Source organism: Melopsittacus undulatus, chromosome 4 (genome assembly GCF_012275295.1).
Source record: "Melopsittacus undulatus isolate bMelUnd1 chromosome 4, bMelUnd1.mat.Z, whole genome shotgun sequence".
Classification (NCBI taxonomy): domain Eukaryota; kingdom Metazoa; phylum Chordata; class Aves; order Psittaciformes; family Psittaculidae; genus Melopsittacus; species Melopsittacus undulatus.
This window is the reverse complement of record NC_047530.1, coordinates 473,531-496,458: the sequence shown is the minus strand read 5'-3', so window position 1 is coordinate 496,458 and position 22,928 is coordinate 473,531. Positions and strand designations below refer to the sequence as shown.

The 22,928-nt window shown below is 51.8% G+C and overlaps 1 protein-coding gene across 2 annotated transcripts in view; it reads right to left on the bottom strand.

Annotated features, from left to right (window-relative positions):
• Window positions 1-22,928, bottom strand: part of EPS8L2 (EPS8 signaling adaptor L2) — a 59,741-nt gene that overhangs the window by 8,570 nt on the left and 28,243 nt on the right. For both annotated transcript variants that reach the window (XM_034061490.1, XM_034061491.1), the window contains exons 4-16: window positions 16,433-16,497; window positions 11,921-12,082; window positions 10,957-11,106; window positions 9,978-10,057; window positions 9,476-9,615; window positions 7,977-8,056; window positions 7,441-7,567; window positions 6,956-7,044; window positions 6,241-6,315; window positions 5,438-5,586; window positions 5,154-5,280; window positions 4,244-4,359; window positions 763-874 (exon numbers count right to left, since the gene is read on the bottom strand). In XM_034061490.1, the coding sequence (XP_033917381.1) occupies window positions 763-874; window positions 4,244-4,359; window positions 5,154-5,280; window positions 5,438-5,586; window positions 6,241-6,315; window positions 6,956-7,044; window positions 7,441-7,567; window positions 7,977-8,056; window positions 9,476-9,615; window positions 9,978-10,057; window positions 10,957-11,106; window positions 11,921-12,082; window positions 16,433-16,497 (1,472 nt within the window). The remainder of the gene's footprint in view (window positions 1-762; window positions 875-4,243; window positions 4,360-5,153; window positions 5,281-5,437; window positions 5,587-6,240; window positions 6,316-6,955; window positions 7,045-7,440; window positions 7,568-7,976; window positions 8,057-9,475; window positions 9,616-9,977; window positions 10,058-10,956; window positions 11,107-11,920; window positions 12,083-16,432; window positions 16,498-22,928) is intronic.

Here is a 22,928-nt window from a genome sequence, read left to right as displayed (position 1 = left end):
CCAGGGATGGGGCAGCCACAGCTTCTCTGGGCACCCTGTGCCAGCGCCTCAGCACCCTCCCAGGGAACAGCTTCTGCCTCAGAGCTCAGCTCAGTCTCCCCTCTCTTGGGCAGGTTCAAGCCATTCCCCTTGGCCTGTCCCTACATCCCTTGTCCCAAGCCCCTCTCCAGGTTTCCTGCAGCCCCTTTAGGCACTGGAGCTGCTCTCAGCTCTCCCCTTCAGGAGCCTTCTCTTGTCCCAGCTGCCCCAGAATGATGTTTAATGTATTTTATTAAGTAACCTTCTCAGAATGGATGAGCTTTGCTGGCAGTTCCTCCCTTTATCCCCTTTTTGAATGGAGTTTTGAGTTTTAAATAGAAGTCTTTGTCTCAAGTCAGATACGGTACAGTTGGTGTGGAGACCAAGTCACCTCCTACATCCTCCAGCTGCCAACAGTGTTGGGATAAGAGAAAGGTTACAAACAATGATGTTTTCATAGACAAGAATTCCTTGGGGAGGGAATTACCCCATTATACCTATGGGGTAATAATGAACCAGAAGGTGGGTGAGGATCACACTACAGTGACTTGTTTTCCTTCCTCCTGTGACTGATGTGCTCCAGCTTAGCAATGAGCCAGTGCTTCAGCTCAGAGGTAAAGCTTAGACCTGACCAGACTTCATGTTACTGCTTGGAAACACGAGCTGGGACATGCCAGGATCAAGAGGTCTCCCCCTGTTCCTAGCAAGGGGATGAACCACAGTTCTCCTCAGCCCATCCCATACCTCCAGGACTTCATCCTTCAGCACTGACAGTTCATTGGCATTGCGGGCAGTGAAATCATAGCGGATTTTGGCATATCTCTTTGGTGGAGCCATTCCCTGGGCCTCAAAATTCCTGCAGGAAGGAAGACATGGAGGGTGAATGGGGAGCACCTGATCACTACAGCAATGGGGGTGAAGAGGAGGGATGACTGTGCAGGGCAGGTAGTGTCAGCTGTGTGTGTTAGAAGGGGCAATGCTCCTTTCTCCTCTATTCTGAGGATGATTTTCACCCTTTATTTTAGTGACACATCCCATGTTTGGGCACAAACACACACCACAAGCTGTAGGGCTGTTGGTTAGGGGCCTTATTAAAGGGAACTATGAGGCTGATGCTTTCAGGGTGGAAGAAAAGCTTTCTCCTATCAGCCTTTGTAAGGACTGGGGAGACTGGGAAAGCACAAACATGTTCTGATTGCACCTCCTGAGAGCAATCAAGGGGGAAACTCTCCCATCCTAAGTGGAAACAACTGCTCCATATACCAGATAGGGGAGAAACAGTGTTGGGGGTAGGAGTGTTGGGGATAAATAAGGTAGAACTGAGTGGGAATGTGTGTTTGTCATCATCACCACTGAGCTCCTGACACAGCATCTACAGCTGCCAAGGAAAAGTGAGTTCAACTGTTTCTATTCTAAGCTTCATTCTGGGCTGGGGAAGAGGAATGTGTCTGAATATGTTGCTTGGGAATTCCTGCCACTGAACTGGCTTTTCATGTGGGGAGAGACAAACTAAGTATGGTAGACTGGAAAATACTGGTGGGAAAGAGGAATGAAAGGTTCCCTTTGAGCCAAACCCAACTGGTTTCTGCATCCCATGGGTTTTGCCTGGCTTAGGAAACATAGCAGGTCTCACCTTTTCCTTCTCCAGCTCAGATGGTGCTTTATGATCCCAGAAAGGTTTGATTCCCTTGTGTAAGGAGCAGGGAGGAGCTGTTTTAATGCACCTTCTATGGGGCTTTCTGCTTCTGGCTTGGGATCTGCAGTTACCACCTGCTGCAGAGGCCCCTGGTGCTGTGTTCCCAGTGGGCACACATGGGGCCAGGTTCCCCTCTGGTTTGTGTTATGTGTAACTGGTGAGGGAAGTGCTGTGGGGTTTAATTCTGTAGGCAGTGATTTTAAACCCATGAGCTGTGGAAGCTCTGGACTGTTCCTGAGACACCCATAAAGCCTGACTTAGAAAAGCAAACCCATCCTTCAGTTCATTTCACTGTCTTCACTAGGTGGCTTTTGGTGGTGTGAATAGGGTTGAAAACATTGCTTCAGTGGTTTGATATCACACCTGTGGCTGTAGTTTGATTTGGAACAGCTCTCAGTCTGGTTACAACCATGTGCAATACATAAGGTGTGAGGCTGCAGTGGAGGAGCCTTTCACACAGGTTGAATCCATCAGTCAGGAATGGGAGTGGAGGCCTTAGGCTGAAGGTGGGGAGGGGGAGGCTGGAATCCCATCTCCTGTAGGATTCCATAGGGAGCTATGAGGAGTCTGAAGCTGCTGTGTACTTTGCAGGCACCAGGATTTCACACAAGTGACCTTTGCAGGTGGTTGTAATGTTGCTTGGGGCTTTTGTGACACTGTTTGCAGCTCAAGTCCCTGGTGTAAACAGGTATTAAGTACCATGCATGGCTGTTATTGCTAATACAGAGGCTCTGGGTTGGCAAACTCCTTCAGTGCACTCTGAAAGGAGCAGGAACTCCTGGTGTGTCAGGCTGGAAAGCTCCAACATCTACCCCAGGAGAAGAGAGATCCTCATCTCTGCCTCCATAAAGCCACACTGTAGTTAGAGTGGGTGGTGTCCAAGGGGATGGTCACCTTGGGAAGAGGCACACTAAGTTGTATTTGGGACTCAAACTACTATTTATAGTGCTGAGACTAACATTAAAGTCAGACTTAAATCATAGAGCCACAGAGCAGTTTGGGTTGGAAGGGAGCTTAAAGCTCATCCAACCCCAACCCCTTCCACTGGAGCAGCTGCTCCAAGCCCCTGTGTCCAACCTGGCCTTGAGCACTGCCAGGGATGGGGCAGCCACAGCTTCTCTGGGCACCCTGTGCCAGCGCCTCAGCACCCTCCCAGGGAACATCTTCTGCCTAAGCTCAGCTCAGTCTCCCCTATGCAGGTTATGTTCTCATGTAAATGACATTCCCTTTATTTTCCATAACCTCCCTGAGAAACATGGAATCAGAGGCAAGAATTTGTTATCCTTATTCTTTCCCTACCCATCGCTGTGTCCTCAGTGTTTTAGGGTCCCACCAGGACCTTTGGGGTGATTGAGAAGAGTAAGTTGCTGATATAGTTGAATTTAAGGTATTTTGCTGCCAGTTTGAACTTTGCTGTAGTAGTTGAGCTTGTGAATCTTTGGGATTAGACATAAACCCATGAAAACAAGTCTGGCTTGAAGGTTTTCTCCTAGTTTAGGGCTGGCTATAGGGAAGCTCATGGCTGAGGGCTTTGCTGGGTCTTCATGTCAAGCTGATAACTCCATGTCAAATCACTGCACAGTGGAGTCTGACAAAGGATTCAGGTTGGGAAGGGCTGGTTGAAACTCGGATCTTGTGGAATCTCAAGGGTCTGAGCTCATGTAAATAGGTGAAACCCTTAAAGCTTTGAACCAGAAGCGTTGGGTTTATACAGGTTTATACTGGTAATGGAAAACTGGCTTTAGGGCAGAGTGCTTAGTTCATAAAGGAACAGTCTTTTCAGTGGGAAAAGGCTTGAGGCAAAGGGGTTGGGTCTGGGTTGGGAACTGAACTTCCCAAGACTCCTGAAGAACAGGGAAGGGGTTTTACCCATTTTCTGGATTTATCCCATTAAAAAGAGTTGCCTTAAACCAGTCTCTGATGGGGAGATGGGCAAGCCTGGAAACACTCATTCCTTATCCAGCTTCTAATGAATGTGTTCCCTTTGCTTGTGTCTCAAAGCAAAAGGAGCCTCCAGAGCCCCAAACTGATGCTGCCTCAGTTGAAATGCTTCCCATGCAGGTCAGGATGTGCTTTTGAATGCTGGAAAGCTCTCATGTGCCTTAATACAGGTTCTTCCTATGAGCAGGTTCCTCCTCTGCAAGCTGCTGTGGCTTTGGGATGGTTGGATGAATGGATGCTAACTCAAGGCATGGAGAACAGGAGCACAGTGTCTTTAGGATGTGATCCTTAATATCACAGTGGGCTTAATATCACTATGTGCTGATGTTATGAAACAAGACCTACTGATGGACTGAAGTCTATTTTCACCTCTTGTGGTGGAAATCACATGGAACTCATTTCCAACCAATAGACCTATTGCTGATGAACTGGTTCGTGTGAGTAACCTGTGGGTTCCCTGAGCTGGTTATCCGCATTACTAATGGCAGGGTGTTACCTACACCATGCAATAGCATCCTGGTGTTGTGCTAGGCTGTGGTGTGTGTTTGTGAGGCTGCAGGTGGGAGCTGGGTGGTGCTGGTACAGTACCTATTTACATGCTGGGTTACATTCTGCTTGAAGGCATCCACAGCCTGGCTCTGCTCAGTGCTCTGGCCACGCTTGAGAGAGGAGTTCCGGTAAGGATATCCATTGGCTGATGAGAGCTGGGAAGGCAAAAATGGGGCCAATGGTACCAGAGAGGCAATAGATGTGTCAGAGAGGAGGGTGAGAGATGAATTGTGGCCTTTGATCATGGTGAGGTGAACACCAAAGAAATGTTCAGGTGAACTTGTGTCTGTGGGGCTGTTATCATAGAATCCCAGCCTGGGTTGGGATGAAGGAGCTTAAAGCTCCTCCAGCTCCAACCCCAACCCCTTCCACTGGAGCAGCTGCTCCAAGCCCCTGTGTCCAACCTGGCCTTGAGCACTGCCAGGGATGGGGCAGCCACAGCTTCTCTGGGCACCCTGTGCCAGCGCCTCAGCACCCTCCCAGGGAACAGCTTCTGCCTCAGAGCTCAGCTCAGTCTCCCCTTGGGCAGGTTCAAGCCCCTCTGGTCCAAAGCCCCTCTCTGGATATAGTGTAGGCATTGGGTGATACTATGGTGTAGTATCTCATTTCCTGTCATCAGGAGCAGAACCTGGTCATTGCTGCCCTTGTCCAGCCTTATTTTCATTCTTAGTTAACTGGAGTAACCAGATCCCAACTCTAGAGCTATAGAATAGTTAGGATTGGAAAGGACCTGAAGCTCATCCAGTTCCAACCCCTGCCATGGGCAGGGACACCTCACACTAAACCATGGCACCCAAGGCTTCATCCAACCTGGCCTTGAACACTGCCAGGGATGGAGCATTCACAACCTCCCTGGGCAACCCATTCCAGTGCCTCCCCTATTTGTCATTCCCCATCTCTCACTCTGACAAAGGGAGAAGGGAAGTGGATCATGGGGCATGGGACCAACCTCCTCTTGCAGGTGTCCGATGTCTATCTCCCATGGAGCTCCACGGAAGATTTCCACGGGGGGTTCCCATCCATTGCGGAACTTGGGGATGTAGGTGGGAATGTTGGCTTCCCGCGGCCATTCAGCTCTAGGACATGAAGCAGGGAATACCTGGTGAGGTTTATGGCTCTGGAAGCACATCAGGGAGCAGCACTGGGGTATCCCTGACCCCCTGTATGGCTGTAATGTCAAGCACCCCCTATGGCTTTCCCTTGGAGACCATGGGGCAGCAGCTCTGTCCTCACCTGGATCTGGTCCATGTCTCTCCCAAGGATTCCCAGAGGTTGATCTCCTTTGGTGTGAGGTGTCCCCGGAGGAAGTCTGTGGCATCCTTGGAAAGCAGTGGGCTGAGGACAGACCTGGCGAGCTCGGGGCCACCGCAGCTGCTGATGATCTGATCACACACACACAGGAGAGGCAATGTCCAATACATCAAACCAGAACACACCCAAAGGGACAGGAATTGAGGCACCAGAACCAGGCTCTGGTGCTTTGTGTCTGCCCACCCCAAAGGATCAGGCTAATTCACACTAGACTTGTGCTTCCAATGTTCTCTTTGCCTTCATCTGTAAGGGGAAGGTTTCACATCACAGATGGGCTAAGTTACTGGTTTGCTGTCACCTAAAAGGGACACTGCATCCCCTCAGCATCCCCTTATTGTCCTCACACTGCACTGAGGGTGCTTGACTTTATTAAGGACAAGCAAATAGTAGATAGTTCCTATGCTCCCCAAGGTATGACATGAAAGCCAGAGGACAAGTCTTCATGCTGAGGGGCTGAGTCCTCTTGGCAGCAGCTGATCCCTAGATCAGCTCCATTGTCTCAGGATCAGAGAACCAACCAGGTTGGAAAAGCCCTTTAAGCTCATGGGGTCCAACTGTTCCCTAGCACTGCCAAGGCCACCACTAACCCATTGCCTCGGCTACATGGGGTATGAACACCCCCAGAGACATTGACTGGGCAGCCTGTTCCAATGCCTGAGCACCCTCTGGGCAAGGAACTGTCCATACAAGGCAAGTCCACAGTGAAACCAGGGAATGGGTTTTACCAGTTCCAGTGGCCCGAATAGGAAGTGCACCAGCTCCGAGGCACTGGGGTTCTGGATGTGCTTCCTCAGCTTGGCCTGGAAAGGGAAAGGAAACCCAGTTTAACTCCAGTCTGCTTTTGCCTTCTCTGTCCCATGGAGGGGTTGCTGCTGTTTGCTGTAGTTAATAACAGCCTGAGAAGTAAAGGAGCTTTCAATGGTGCACCTGAAATCAGGGCAGAAGAAGTGAGTGAGGAGTGGGAATCATTCAGTTCTAGTTGTAAGAGTGCTAAAGCTTAGGAGGAGCAAGGTACCTGCTGTGTTAAAACCAGTCCTTTCTGAGATGTCTTATAGAATCCCAGCCTGGCTTGGGTTGAAAGGAGCTTAAAGCTCATCCAGCTCCAACCCCTTCCCATGGAGCAGCTGCTCCAAGCCCCTGTGTCCAACACCCATAGCCTCACAAGTGCTTTGTGAAGGCATCCAGGCAGTGCCAGGGCCTCCTCTGCCTGCTCAGTCCCATCCTGGACATTATGTTTCTAGTCTCAGTTTCACAGCTTGGCCTAAGAACCCTGCACAAGGTGTGTTCTGGATTCCCAAGGATCTGCCATACACATCTTTGTCAGCTCAATGTGGTTTTAGTTCCATTTTCCCTTTAGATGCATGATACATGGGGGATGTATATATGATACATGGGGAAGCCCTATCACTGTATGGGATGGAAACACCTTGTGTGTCTTACCAAGAGGTTAAAAGCCAGTTTGGTTTTCTGGAAGCAGTCGATGAACTCAGCCTCACTTGGGGGTCTTGCTCGAAGGGTCAGCACACCCTCTGCATGAGGAGGGAGACAGACACTGTCATGACAGCATCCCTGCTCAGGAGGGATTCACCTTGGTGCCATGCAGAGGACATGGCAGTGATGGGAGCTGAGATGAGAACTACTGTAAGTCAAGGGGTCAGGAGGCTTCCCCAGGCTCTGTGAGAGCTCCCTATACACCAGCAACACCTTCCTAACTGGTGTAGCTGCTGTTGGTCTATAGCTGTGCTGCTGCATCTATCTAAGGTGTCATTCCAACCTTCATACACACACAGAATGGTTTGGGTTGGAAGGGACCTTAAAGCTCCTCCAACCCCAACCCCTTCCCATGGAGCAGCTGCTCCAAGCCCCTGTGTCCATCCTGGCCGTGTGCCTGTGCCTCCATGCCCTGTGCTCCCTGCTGCATGTACCTGCTGGCCCTTTCTTCTTGTTCTTCTTCCCTTTCTTCCTCTGGTTGAGCTGCCTGAAAGCCTCTGCAGCCTTCTGCAGCCTGGCCACGAACACCTCAATGTCATCCAGAGTGCAGTTCAGGATTTGCTGTGAGGACACAAAGGCAACAAAGCCAAGTGAATCCCTGTGTGTGCTGCTCTGCTCCAGCCTCACTTCCCCCTGCAGGGAATCCAGGCATGGGATTAAGCTGAATTCATCACTTCCCAAACACAAAGCTGGGCCTCGTGCTGTACTTGTCAATGTGACAAGTGACCCCTGCTAATGGATGGCTGGGAAACAACCCCAAGAGCAGGCTGTGGGCTGGGGAGGAGCAGAGCTGAGATCAGCAGAGCTGCCTCTGGTCAAAGGGAACTGTAACCAACCCAGTGATGGAGCTTTGCTTTTGGTCACCTTCATGCACAGCAGACAGCAGTTGGGCAATGACTATGCATGAAGTATGTGTTCATGGAAGAGCCCTTTGCTTCCCTATGGACCATGCAACCCTCTTGTTACCCACCGTTTCCTTCTCTATCTTCTGTGCTAGGATGGCTCTGGACTCCTCATGGTCGTGGCAGCCGGAGCCTCGTCGCTCATAGTCTGCAGAGGAGGCAGGAGAGGAAAGGGATTCACCCCCAGTTTCAAACTGGGCTCCATTAAACACCAGGGTAACCCTTGTGCAATGAATGTGTCAGCTCTGGATAATGGGGTTTGAAAGGGGATGGCAGGAGGTGTGGGGACAGTGGGATGAGTGGGAGACCTGGGGAGGCAGCTCTGGCAAAGGACCACATAAAACTGGATGTCATCTTTGAGGTGAGCTGAACAGTTTTGACCAGTTGTGTAGGGAAAGCAATAAGGTTTCAAAGGAGAAGCAATAATAGGATCAGACTGGTTTGGGTTGGAAGGGACCTTAAAGCTCCTCCAGCTCCAACCCCAACCCCTTCCACTGGAGCAGCTGCTCCAAGCCCCTGTGTCCAACCTGGCCTTGAGCACTGCCAGGGATGGGGCAGCTCTGAAATATAGATCTTATATTCATTATACAAACCTGGCCCTGCAATAGGCTCAGTTTAGGAGGCCTGAGCATCTGCTGAGCTTCAGATCCTGTCCTGAGTAAATGAGTGTTTCCTTTCCTCAGCTGGTCTTAGGAGCTTTATATGGTATCCTGGTTATGTGTGTTCCTTATACCTAGAACCTGATCCTAGGAGAAGCTGGTGCAATGGGCAGTGATGGGAGGTTACAGTTTGCTCACCACCAGTCTGAGCTCAGAGCAAGAGCTTAGCTCTGTTACTCCTTTCTCTGAAGGGAAATGCAGGTTTTATCAAGCCAGCTCCAACAGGCTGAAGCCAGGATGCTTTGGGAATAAGGTTTAGATCAGCACATGGTGGAGGTGAGTCCAGATCTGCAGCTCCACACTCAGATTCATCCAAACTGCTTTATTTGAGGGTGCTGAGGCACTGGAATGGGTTGCCCAGGGAGGTTGTGAATGCTCCATCCCTGGCAGTGTTCAAGGCCAGGTTGGATGAAGCCTTGGGTGCCATGGTTTAGTGTGAGGTGTCCCTGCCCATGGCAGGGGTTGGAACTGGATGATCTTGAGGTCATTTCCAACCCTAACTATTCTATGGTTCTATGATGCTATGAATCTGGGCTCCTGCAGAGGCAGGAATTTGCCTTTCCAGTTTGGTCTTTTTAGGATCACTGGTGCCTGGTCCAGTCTTGATGGTTCAGTTTTCCAAGGGGCTTTCAGCTGCTTTGGGAATTCCAGTATCCCAAGTAGTGTTGTTAGAAGGAGTTTAAAGGAGCTCTGGTTTCTTGAGCTGTGGTTGAGCAGAAGATGCCTCCTGTGTTTGCTGTGCCTCATTTCTAGGCATTTATACAGCACAGCAGAGATGCAACAACATGATGTGTCTGTTGGAACACAGTGAAACCCACTGGGCTTCCCTGTGCTCCAGCAGGACAGGGTGACCACAGGCCATTTCGGGATGGTTGGGAATCCCACCCCTTGCCCAGTGCTCCCAGTACCTGGATCATGCTGGGAAGGAGGTGCCACCCGGTTCCTGTTCATCGCTGAGCCTCGCATGTCGTGCTGGATGGGGATAGGAGCTGGTCCTTGTGGTGGTGGCAGGATGGATTGTCTCTGCCTGATCTTCTCCTGGTTTGCTCTGGAAAGGGAAGAGACACAGAACCACCCATCAGTGTGGTTCATCCAGTGCTCATCCTGCCTCTGAGGCTTCTCAAAGTGGGTTTGTTCACTCCCAGTTGTAGCACAGAATCCCAGACTGGTTTGGGTTGAAGTGACCTTAAAGCTCCTCCAACCCCAACCCCTTCCACTGGAGCAGCTGCTCCAAGCCCCTGTGTCCAACCTGGCCTTGAGCACTGCCAGGGATGGGGCAGCCACAGCTTCTCTGGGCACCCTGTGCCAGCGCCTCAGCACCCTCCCAGGGAACAGCTTCTGCCTCATATGAATAGGAAGGAACTTCATTGGGGTCTTATCAGTCAGGTTTAAGGATCCCACAGTACTCACTTGAGTGTCTGTGGCCGTATCTTCTTCCCATGCTTGTGGTCTGCCAGGGCACTTTCGATGTCCTCATGGACCATCTCCGCCTCAAAGACAAAACAGGGATGTATTAGGGGCTTTGGAGGCTTTAAATGGGTGCAGGAGGAAGAGCAGAGTTTGGGGGGCTCTGCTCACAGCAAGGGGGGCTCTGCTCACAGTTTGGGGGGCTCTGCTCACAGCAAGGGGGGCTCTGCTCACAGCAAGGGGGGCTCTGCTCACAGTTTGGGGGGCTCTGCTCACAGTTTGGGGGGGCTCTGCTCCCAGCAAGGGGGGCTCTGCTCACAGTTTGGGGGGCTCTGCTCACAGTTTGGGGGGGCTCTGCTCCCAGCAAGGGGGGCTCTGCTCACAGCAAGGGGGGCTCTGCTCACAGCAAGGGGGCTCTGCTCACAGTTTGGGGGGGCTCTGCTCACAGCAAGGGGGGCTCTGCTCACAGCAAGGGGTCTCTGCTCACAGCAAGGGGGGCTCTGCTCACAGCAAGGGGTCTCTGCTCACAGCAAGGGGGCTCTGCTCACAGCAGGGGGGGCTCTGCTCCCAGCAAGGGGGGCTCTGCTCACAGCAAGGGGGCTCTGCTCACAGCAAGGGGGCTCTGCTCACAGCAGGGGGGGCTCTGCTCCCAGCAAGGGGGGCTCTGCTCACAGTTTGGGGTGCTCTGCTCCCAGTTTGGGGGGGCTCTGCTCACAGCAAGGGGGCTCTGCTCACAGCAAGGGGGCTCTGCTCACAGCAAGGGGGGCTCTGCTCACAGCAAGGGGGCTCTGCTCACAGCAAGGGGGGCTCTGCTCACAGCAAGGGGGGCTCTGCTCACAGTTTGGGGGGGCTCTGCTCACAGCAAGGGGGCTCTGCTCACAGCAAGGGGGCTCTGCTCACAGCAAGGGGGCTCTGCTCACAGCAAGGGGGGCTCTGCTCACAGCAAGGGGGGCTCTGCTCACAGCAAGGGGGCTCTGCTCACCTCCACCTCATCGCAGTTGAAGAAGTGGATGTCAGGTTTGTGCTGCTCGGAATCCTGGCACACCAGGAGGAGGATGGATGAATAGCGCATCTGGTTCAGCACCGTCTGGCAATGCTGGACTGTGGGCAGGGGGAAGTCCTCCAGCTCCTCCTGCAAGAGGAAGAGGAAGGGGTCAGGCAATGGGGAGGTACTGAACTGATGGGGAATGGTCCCATATGGGAGCTCCTAGGGTTCCTGTTTGAGGAGGGAGACCTGGAAGAGCTTGTGCTTCTCCATGGTGGCTTATTGGGCTCTTCAGAGGTATATGTGAAGGTCTGCAGAGGGGCAGTGGGTTGGGACTGTGCAACAGGAGAGAGGTGGATGGCAGAGCTGAGCCCTTGTTCTCCTCCCAGTTCTCCATATGGGGCCCAGTCTGGGACTTCAAGAGCTTGAGTTTTGCTGCTCACCATCATCTGCCTGCACCAGTACACTCATCATGCATCCCAGTAGTGCACTGGGAGGAAAGATGCTTTGTGTGAGGGATGCATCCTCCCACTGTGTCCTTGGATGACCTTGGGCTTATATTTGGTTTCTCATTGCTCAAGTCAGGGCAGACTCTCCCACCATGCTCTTTCCCTTTGGATTAGGTGTCCTATGTGGGTGTATGTGTATTGCAGGTGATCCTGTGTGTTGTTTTAATACAAGTAGTATCATCCTTCTCTCTCTGCTTATGAGGTTCTCTGTCAGTGCATCACTCCCTGCATCACTGAAGGTGTCTTTCATGTGGAGTATCTGCACTCTGGAGCTGTGAGTAAATCACCTTACACCTACCTGCCCTTTGAATTAGAGCCAACCCCTGTTCACTCAGGAGTGGATTCCAATAGGGATTCACCCTCATTTGGGCTCCTTGCAAACATCCCTCCCAGGCAGGATGGGCAGGGAATGGCCTGTACCCCACATGTTGCTCTATGGGGAGCGCTGGTACCTGTGTCTCGCAGTCCAGGAGGCGGATGGACTTGTCATTGACTTGCAGCAGCATCTCCTGTGTCCAGATCTTCTCTTTGGAGTTGAGCAGGATGAGTTTCCTGATGGCATCATCCACGGTCACGATGGACTCGCTCTTGTCCATGATGAAGGTGGCCAAGTGCTGGAGTTGGGCAGGGAAAAGCAGGTGAAAAAGACTTTGTGGTGTGTGTGAATCAGTGTGGAACCATCTCTAAGGGCTTGAACTCCTCTTTGTCTGCTGCCTAGAGCACAGGGAGGGGAGAGCTGCAGCAGAATGGGGATGTTCTGGTGGTTAGCACCAGCCTGGCCACAGTGGTGAAAGGTCTGGGTGTTGTAATGCAGCACAATGGGTTTCACCACCCGTATTTATCTCCCTGTACGTCACTGCAGCACCTCTGGCCCCCATCCAGCAGTGTGGGTGCCTTGTACACAGGAGTTAGTCCCTGGCTTGGCTGACACTGACTTGGAAGCTTCAATAATGAAGTTAAGCTCCACTTGCCAAACTAAAAGCAGTTGCATTCCATGTGAGGGGAATGCTGGGCAAGCACAGCCACAGAAGGAAGTGAGTCCCATCCCAATGGCTGTATTCCCACAGCAGTGGGTGAAGCCCACCCCAGTTATCCAGCCTGGTTATCTCCCTCCCCTCAGCAGGCAGTGCAGGGAATGCTGCTCTCTGTGCATGGGGAAGGTCCATCTGCCAGCATGAGGCAAGGGAAGCTGGAAGTCTCTGAGCCTGCACTGGTCCCTGTGTGAGTGACAGCACAGCCAGACCATGGTGACAACAGGGAAGAGGAGATAACCGGTTGCAGTTGGCTCCAGACAAGGTGGATGCAGAGGGGAAGGCTCAGGTTTAAAGCCCTGGTAACCGTCACAGGCAGATGGGCTGAGTCCTTCAACATAGAATCATAGAACAGTTTGGGTTGGAAAGGACCTCAAGATGATCCAGTTCCAACCCCTGCCATGGGCAGGGACACCTCACACTAAACCATGGCACCCAAGGCTTCATCCAACCTGGCCTTGAACACTGCCAGGGATGGAGCATTCACAACCTCCCTGGGCAACCCATTCCAGTGCCTCAGCACCCTCACAGCAAAGAATTTCTTCCTTAGATCCAGTCTAAACCTCTGCTGTTTCAGTTTGAACCCATTACCCCTTGTCCTATCACTACAGTCCCTAATGAACAGTCCCTCCCCAGCATCCCTATAGCCCCTTCAGACACTGGAAGCTGCTCTGAGGTCTCCATGCAGCTTCTCTTCTCCAGGCTGAACAGCCCCAACTTTCTCAGCCTGTCTCCATACAGGAGCTGCTCCAGCCCCTGAGCATCCTCGTGGCCTCCTCTGGACTTGTTCTAACAGTTCCATGTCCTTTTTATGTTGAGGACACCAGAACTGCACACAATGCTCCAGGTGAGGTCTTATGAGAGCAGAGTAGAACATGATGGGTGATGTGATGGGAATTGGGTGGATAGGAATTGTAGTAACCAATTCCCAATGACTGGAAAGAGCAGAGCAGAGGATAAACATCACAGAGCATAAACCCCAGTCCTGCATTCATAAAGCAAAGGTATTGGGTGAGGCACTGGCCAAACAACACTCCTGGCAGGTACGTGAGCTGAAGGCTGAGATTAGCCACGTAATCAGGCCTAAGGAACATGCTCAGGTGTGTTAGTGTGATGGTAAAACACTGCATGGGAAGGTATCCACAAAGTCAACACTATCTGTGCAGAGGTGACAAGCCCTCTGCTGTCTGAGCAGTGCAGGGAATTGGCTTATACCTGCTGACAGCCGTTCTTATCTCTTGTATTATCTTAAAGGCAGGTTTACAGGCCACATAAATTCCTTTGGGGTTTACTGTTCACTTAGATTTCATGGAGGTGAAAGCTACTTGAGAGTATTTCCTCTTCCCCATTTCCTTCCAATGCTGGTGGAATGAGAGGGATCTTTGATTCATCCCTTTAACCTCCCTTTGCATCCACACTGATCTTCAGCTATAGTGGCTCTTGTCAGAACAGGCAATGATTCCATCTGCTATTAAACTTCAACTTACAGATGACTTCAAAGGGTGTAAAATGCCTCTTTTAAGGAAACTTCCCTTCCTATGTTGCTGCTGTCACTGGAATCCTGTTTGCCTCAGTCAAAGTTCAGGGTAAGGGCTCCCAAGTGCCATGATTCATGTACGTGTCAGTGTTTAAGGTACCTGCTCTGCATCCACGAGTGCCTGTGGGGATGGCAGGGCCAGGGCCTCTCTCCAAGTGAGTGTTTCTTAATGGCTGTATTTCATTGTAAGCAACTGAACAGGCTCCTTTGTGTCTAAGCATGGACTTAAGCTCTGTGCTGGACTGGGGTCTTCAAACCAGAGATGAGAGGGCTGCTGAATATAGAATCATAGAATGGTTTGTGTTGGAAGGGAGCTTAAAGCTCCTCCATTCCCAGCTCTCTGCCATAGGCAGGGACCCCTTCCCATGGAGCAGCTGCTCCAACCCCAATGTTCTCAGCCTGGCTCCATACAGGAGCTGCTCCAGCCCCTGATCATCCTCGTGGCCTCCTCTGCACTTGCTCCAACAGCTCCATGTCCTTCTTATGTTGAGGACCCCAGAACTGCACACAATGCTCCAGGTGAGGTCTCACCAGAGCAGTGCAGAGGGGCAGGATCACCTCCTTTGACCTGCTGCTCATGTTCCTATATGATCCTCTTGAAAGTGTTTTCCTTTCTCCCCCTGCCCAGTTTGCAGTGGGAATCATCCAGCTGCCTCATATGGGCACCTCCATCCCATGCTGGTCAGCACTGGTGGATTCCATTACAGGAACTGCCAGGCTGGCTCCTTGCCTTTGAGTGCTGCCTGTGACACTGGAAGCTGCATTTGGCTCCATTCCCATTGTGGTTGAAGGGTTTTGGGTTACTTGAGAGGACACAGGAGCTGGGGGGGCTGAAAGGTGATAGTCCATAGGGGCTCTGTTGTATGGGAGCCCTGCGTTTAACCTGTCTGTGCTGAGCAAGGAGGGTTTGAAGCATGGGGTGATGAGGAATGGCAGCTCCTATTGGGACAAGAGGAGCTCCGTTTCCTGTTTCCTTGTGCACAATTCCCTCATCCTTTTAACACCTTTTTCCTCCATTCTCATCCCCCCCATTGCTACCCACTTTCATTTGCTGAATCTTGATATTCAGACAGGGATGTTTGATATATGATGGGTTCATGGGCAGTTTTCCATTGAAATTGAAAGCACAAAAGAGGTCCATGTGCAATGAAGCCAACTTCACGTGTTCTACTCATCATTCTTGTCCTCCCTTCCCATCAGGGGCTGCAATGACAGTGTCTGGCTGAACGACTGAGCAGCACTGGCTCTACAGCAGGTACCCGAGGCACTGACTTCCCATGCTCATGTCACACCTTATAGCAAGAGGATGGAGCTGCTGACCTCAGTGTCCACAAACCTTGGTCCTAACTGGAGCCCAGCAAGGGAAAGGGGTCAGACCAGTGAGTTCTTAGCTTTGGTTCAGGTCACCCACTGGGTGTGCAGCAGCAGTGAGTGGTCCCTGTTTCTCTCCCCATCCCCAAAGCAGTGTCTGATGGGGACATCTCCCACTCTTCAGTTCAAAGAAACATGTGAGATCCCAGGAAGGGGCAGTTATATGGCCAGGGGTGACCTGTGTCATGGGAGAAGCCACCAGAGCTTTGTTATAGGGTCTGGGGGTGACTCAGAGCTGTGCCATGGCTCTTTGTAGCCTTGGGAGGGTCTGAGCTGGACCAGAGACCCTTTGCTTGGGCTTCCAAATAATGCCAGTCTGTAATGGAGCTCTGGAGAGCAGCAGGGAAATAAGAGATGCAGGAGAGCTGGTGTTGGTTTAGAGCAGGCAATAGAGGAGAGAAAGGAGAGGATCTGGTCCAGCCTGGTTCATAGGAAAGAGTGAGGTCAGTCTTAGGAGAGGAATTATCTCAGGGCTTGTGCTGCTCTCATAGTCCTTTATGACAGGAGTCTGTCATGCAGGAAATCCTGTGGGTGCTCTTTACTTTCCTACCCTTTTGTGCTCAAAGGAATCGTAGGAGAAGCCTGGATGAGCCCAGCTGCAGTGTATGGGATGGAGAGGACTTGTGTGGCCTCAGTCCCAGGTCCAGCCTGGCAGGACCAGGCTGGTAATTCCCCCAAGGAAGGAAAACCACAGCAGATGACCAAGTCTGTGTGTCCTACAGTCAGGAGATAGTGTGTGCACCCAGCCTGGGGGGAAGCTTGGGAGATATATGTTCCTATAGGACCAGGAACTATGGAAAAGGCACATGAGGTTTCAAGCAGCTTTGCTGTTTGCCTCTCAGGGTGTGAATCACACAATGGTTTAGGCTGGAAAGGACCCTAAAGAGCAGCTCTTACTCATTCCATGAAGCCTCCCAACTCCTCTTTGGCCTAATGAAGGTGTAGGACCAATAAACCACTTTGTGTTAGCAGCACCTATCACTGACACTGGCCTTGCAGCCCATAGGGTTTCATTGTGCACTCACCTGTACGTGGTACTGTGATGTCTCGTGCATGATGATGTTGGAGTTGGAGTATTTCTTCCTTTGTTCTGGAACAAGAAGAAGAGAACAAGGCTTCAGTGGGATGCTACAGTCATTCCCATCATCTCTGAGCTCCCAGCTCCAGTGGGGTACTGGGGATAGCGAGAGACATTGATGATATTAACAGGGATTGGCAAGTTGGTGTGTAGGGGACATAGAATCCCAGCATCAATAGGATTAGAAGGGACCTGTGGAGATCATCATGGGGAGATTTAGGCTTGATCTAAGGCAGAAGCTGTTCCCTATGAGGGTGCTGAGGCGCTGGCACAGGGTGCCCAGAGAAGCTGTGGCTGCCCCATCCCTGGCAGTGCTCAAGGCCAGGTTGGACACAGGGGTTGGAGCAGCTGCTCCAGTGGAAGGGGTTGGAGCTGGAGGAGCTTTGAACTCCCTTCATCCCAACCCATTCCATGATTCTCTAACAGCCCTTGGATCATCCTCCAGCAGGAACCTCCTGCACTGCTCTGATGGTTTCGGTGTTTCCTGGCAAGGCACAGTAAAGGGCTGTACTTAGAGATAGGAACAGCTGCAGGGATCAAGGGCAGCCAGAGCGTGAGTTCCTTGTACAGTGTTTGTATGAGGCACGAAACGTTCCCCCACTTCCTGCATTTCTTACTGGGAGGTGGCAATAAGGAGCAAGTGGGAGGAAACTGCCTGGAATTTGGTGAGCTCATTGAAGAGAATCCCATAGAATTCCCTCTGCCTCCTCTTTCATTGGTGCTTGATCAGGGATTCCTTCCAAATCCCTGGCTGGAATAGCAGAGGAGAAACTATCCCAGCCCAGAGGGATCTCAAGCATCTTCCTCACCACCTCTGATCCCTGCTCAGCTTAGGAAACACACTGGCAGCTCTATACATTTACACCCTTCTTAAAGCCTGACTTAGAGCATCCTGTCCTCTGCTGCCACACTCACAACCAAGGGGCTTTCAGAACACAGTCAATGGGGTTTAGAGCAGGATGTACTAATCTGTGTTTAGCTGTGGTTTACTTCAAAGCTCTGTAATGCCTTATGGGGCCAGGGGCTTCTCTCTGGCACCCACACGTATCCTATAGGAAGTCATTTGCTTTCTTTCCAGGGGAAAAGGGATGTTTTGGTGAAGGGCTGCAGGACCCACAAGGCCCAGCTCAGCAAGGATATGTCCATTCTGAAGTGCAGACAATGCAATGAAGTGATGGTCAAGGAGAGCCTGGGCATGGGAAGGAGTCTGGATAAGGAGCAGGGTCTGCTGGAGCAGTGACCACTGGACAGGCTATGGGCAACCAGGGCTCTGGTCACCTCTGGGGTGAGGACATCAGCCTAATGAAGGTGCTGGTAATGCAGCTCCTGCCTGGGGCCACCATGGGTTATTGGACATCCCCTTTTGCTGCCCTCTGGAAGTGACTATTTCCTATCTGCTGCTGCTCCTATTGTACTACTGCAGTTATTACACCATTTGTTACCCCCCCTGAAGTGGCTTCTCAGTGCCCACTATGGCCAGCCATGGTCTCCCTCAGTGCTGCCTTTGCCCCTGGCTGTCATGAGGCATCAGTTGCTTTGCAGACCCACCCAGCCCCATCCCTGAGGATTGAGCAACATGGGCTCCCTTAGGAATCAATGGGTTCTCCTACCCCCTGGCCACCAATGAAGGAAGAGTGGGTGATGGGAGCCGGGACAAAGGGAGGGGAATGGGGCCCCGATCCCCTTTTGTGTTGCTTGTCTGTTATCAGGCTCTTTACAAGTGTCTTATCATGGTTGTTATGGGAGGGACTGGGGGGACTCCCAGGTCAGGGACAGGAGCTGGAATGGGAGAGGGGAGTGATGCCCCTGCCTGCCTTGGGCTCTGCAGGGGGATGCAGGGGAAGAGGGCACCCACAGATGGGGATGCTCCATTGCATCACAAGCAGTGACTGGGGCTGCAGTCACCATCCCTGCAAGTGCTCACACCCCATGGAGATGAGGCCTCAGTGCTATGGGTTAGGGCTGGGCTGGATGAGCTTAAAGGGCTTTTCCAACCCCATTGATTCCATGAAGCACTGCTGCTCTGACAGCATTTTCCTTCTGCCTACATCCCAGCACAACCAGCCTCTGACCAGTTCACCCCAAACCAGCACGATCCCTGGTTGCTCCCAGACCATGGAGCTGGTTTCTGCTGGTGTCTACACCTCCAAAGCTACCAGGGATCACTGAGACTCCTGCAGACAGACACCAGTTCAGACCATGCATCCTGTCCATCCCTTTCCCTGCTCGGGTGAACCTGTCCCACAGACAGTTGCACAGGGACAGTGGAATGAGCAATGGGACAGAAATGAGGGTCAGGATCAGGAAGGATGGAGGTTCCTGGTCATAGATAGTGATGGAGAAGCCTGGATGTTTGCCACCTCTGATGCCTGTTCTCTTGTAAGCCTTGCAAGCAGCAGTGTTGGCAAGGAGGAGATGCAGCAAAGAGAGCATCTTCTTGTGACAAGAGCAGAAAACAGACCCCAAAGCAGCTTTAGCTTAGTCCTGGGGATGTTCTTGTATTCACTATACCTGAATACTCTCACTTAAACCTCCTGCCAGCAGGTCCTGGGCAAAGGAAGGAGCTGGATCTGCTTTCCCATGCAGTTAACACAGGCATGTGCCTTCTTAGCACTGATCCCTGCAAGTGATTCCTGTGCCCTCCTTCCTCACCTGTGTGTGTTCCTGCATGGAACATGCAGCTTCACGCTCAGACTTCTCCTGCCTACAACATGATGGGATTTCCAGTCCGCCCTGGAATGCTCCCGGTTCACTTTGAGCTCAGACCCTATGGGGATGTGGGGGTTCTTTGGCTGTCCCATAGCAGAGGCTGGTGGGGATGGTGCTTAGGGGGTGAACAAGCTCAGACCTCTCAGGTTCATTACAGTGTGGGTCCTTCTCATGTTCTCTTATGGGGTATCTACTGGATGCTCTTGCTCCTGTCACCTGCCCTGCTTTGGGGCTGCAAGTGATGCTGGAGATGGGAATGGGGCTTGGGACACGTGCAGGTTTGCAGCAGGCTTTTCCTTTGGGTTCCATCTCGGTAGCATGAACATTCCCATTGGATTCCCTCTGCATCTCTGTCATGCTTTTATCCCTTGGCTTCCAGGGAAGCAGGATGTGGTCCAGCTCAGCCCTATGGACATTGCCAGCAGGTGTCCCTCCAGAACAAGCTTTCCATGGGGTTTAGTTTGGGGTTTGCACCATTCCCTTTGGTCAGCAAAGAAGAGCTTTTAATGTAAACTCATTTTGTGCTGCTCCAAAGCCACAGGGCTGAGCAGTGGTACCAAACCCCTCTATGGCCACAGGAGCACACTGAACATACAGAGATAACCAGCATGAAAAGAGGGGGGCTGCTTGCATTCCGAGCTTGAGAGAAGCTGGTTTCAAGCTGACTCTAAAGCCTGTAAACCCTTGTCCAACACTTTAAGCCTGAGCTGTGCCACCAGCTTGGCAGGACACCCGAGTGCTTTGCATCCTGTATCCCTATTCTGGCAAACAGAAGTGATTTCTTGATGGACATGTATGGAGGCCTTAGAGCAGCTTCCAGTGTCTGAAAGGGGATACAGGGATGCTGGAGAGGGGCTCTGCATCAGGGACTGCAGTGATAGGACAAGGGGTGATGGGTTCAGACTGAAACAGGGGAAGGTTTATCAGGGTATCAGGTTGGAGCTAAGGCAGAAGCTGTTCCCTGGGAGGGTGCTGAGGCGCTGGCACAGGGTGCCCAGAGAAGCTGTGGCTGCCCCATCCCTGGCAGTGCTCAAGGCCAGGTTGGACACAGGGGCTTGGAGCAGCTGCTCCAGTGGAAGGGGTTGGGGCTGGATGAGCTCAAAGTCCCTTCAACCCAAACCAGTCTGGGATCCTATGCTCAGAGGTGTTAATGGAGGGGACAGGTTTCCCTCTGACACCACCAGCACTGACTTGGAGCTGAAGCAAGAACATTCCAGAGGGAAGGACCTCAGACACCAGCAGAGCTCCCTGCTCAGCCCTGAGCTTCAGAGTGACCTTGAGTCAACTACTTAATACCCCAACACGGCCCCTTCCCACCTTAGCATGGGGTCAATGGCACTTTCTGTGTGCTGGGGGTTTAATTGCAGTCTGCCCTACTTGAGATGTGGGGCAAGGTCTGGAACAGGCACCGCATCCCATAGGGATTCCTGGCACAGGTGAGACACTGATTCTTTGTCTCCATAACCTCAATTTCCTCAGCCAGCAGCTCGGGTGTAAATAGATGACACTGCTGGAAATGAGAACACTGCTGCTGTGTGGGATGGAGGCACATGTGGGCTCTGAGACATCCCATCCCCTCCTTAAAAGGGAGTGGGAAAGGCTGAAGTGGTTGGTGTGGAAGCAAAGGGGGTTTACATGGGACAGGGAAAAGCCTGCAGCACTGAACGGACCCTTCCTTAGGGGGAAGAGCTGTGCCAGGAGCTGCTATTCCTTAAGGAAAGAAAGGGTTTCCAGGGGGATGCTGTTCCCATAGGGAAGCTGGTTTCGGTAGTGCAGCCTATGGGTCTGTAGCAGTGGTGAGGGCTGTGCCTGGTTGTTACAGACACTGTGGGGTCCCTCTGATGCCTCTGCCCCATTGTCCAGGCTCAAGAAGCTGGGAATGTCATGGTCAGGGATGAGCTCATTGTGTCCCTCTGGGAAGATGCCCTTGGGAATCTTGAGGAGCTATTGAAACCTCAGAATGCTGCATAGCCCAGAGCCATCCCTGTGCTGGGGTGAGATGGTTCAGGGGGAAAAGGATCCTTTGAGGCATTTATAGCCTTGTCCAGACAGCAGCAGCACCAGCACAGGGATGGAATGCACATGTTCAGCCTGGAGAAGAGAAGCTGTGGAGACCTCATAGCAGCTTCCAGTATCTGAAGGGGGCTATAGGGATGCTGGGGAGGGACTGTTCATTAGGGACTGTAGTGACAGGACAAGGGGTAACAGGTTCAAACTGAAACAGCAGAGGTTTAGATTGGATCTAAGGAAGAAATTCTTTGCTGTGAGGGTGCTGAGGCACTGGAATGGGTTGCCCAGGGAGGTTGTGAATGCTCCATCCCTGGCAGTGTTCAAGGCCAGGCTGGATGAAGCCTTGGGTGCCATGGTTTAGTGTGAGGTGTCCCTGCCCATGGCAGGGGTTGGAACTGGATGATCTTAAGGTCCTTTCCAACCCTAACTATTCTATGACTCTATGTTCCCTCCCTGTGCTGCTTCTCCCTGTGGAATTCTGCATTACCTCCCAGTGGCAGAACAAGAACAAAAGTGCCTTTATTTTGCCTCGGGGCTGCCCACGATGAGCAAGGAGCAGTTTCTGCACAGTCTCTTTCCTGTCCCTTGCTTTAAGTTGTCTGCTTGTTCTTTCTCCTGTGATCCCTCCTGTGTCCTTGGCTCCTACCTCCCCCCACACCCTGGAAACTGCTATTTCTGTGTTTCCTCCTGCCATCCACAAACACAACCACAGGACCTGGGAAGAGCTTTCCGGGGACAGAGGATGCTGCACCCCTGGAATCTGCTTTACCAGTGCTCAGGTTTGAGTTAAACACAGGAAGGATTAAAGATCCAGGCTGGAGATCACAGATCACAGCATCCCAGCCTGGTTTGGGTTGGAAGAGACCTTACAGCTCCTCCACCTCCAACCCCAACCCCTTCCCATGGAGCAGCTGCTCCAAGCCCCTGTGTCCAACCTGGCCTTGAGCACTGCCAGGGATGGGGCAGCCACAGCTTCTCTGGGCACCCTGTGCCAGCGCCTCAGCACCCTCACAGGGAACAGCTTCTGCCTCAGAGCTCAGCTCAGTCTCCCCTCTCTTGGGCAGGTTCAAGCCATTCCCCTTGTTCTGTCCCTACATCCCTTGTCCCAACCCCTCTTTGGGCACAGTCTTAGGCCCCATCTATCCAAAAAATGTGTGTGCTTTAAGTAAAAAATGGGCTTTTTGGTTTATTTCCTCCATACCAATGTGTTGAAACACTGCAGAGCTTTCACTGGATTCACTGGTATTTGCCTTAGCTTGGACCTGGCTCTGGTTGTGCTGGGCTGATCCTAATGCACCACACACAGAAGGATGCTGTGGGGAGATCTGTGGCTGTTTGATGATTGTGTATGTATGTATGAAGGGTGTATGATTGTGTATGTATGTATGAAGGGTGTATGATTGTGTATGTACGCATGACTGTATGTATGAAGGGTGTATGATTGTGTATGTACGAAGGGTGTATGATTGTGTATGTATGTATGATTGTGTATGTATCAAGGGTGTATGATTGTGTATGTGTGCATGACTGTGTATGTATGAAGGGTGTATGATTGTGTATGTATGCATGACTGTGTATGTATGAAGGGTGTATGATTGTGTATGTATGCATGACTGTGTATGTATGAAGGGTGTATGACTGTGTATGTATGCATGACTGTGTATGTATGAAGGGTGTATGATTGTGTATGTATGCATGATTATGTATGAAGGGTGTATGATTGT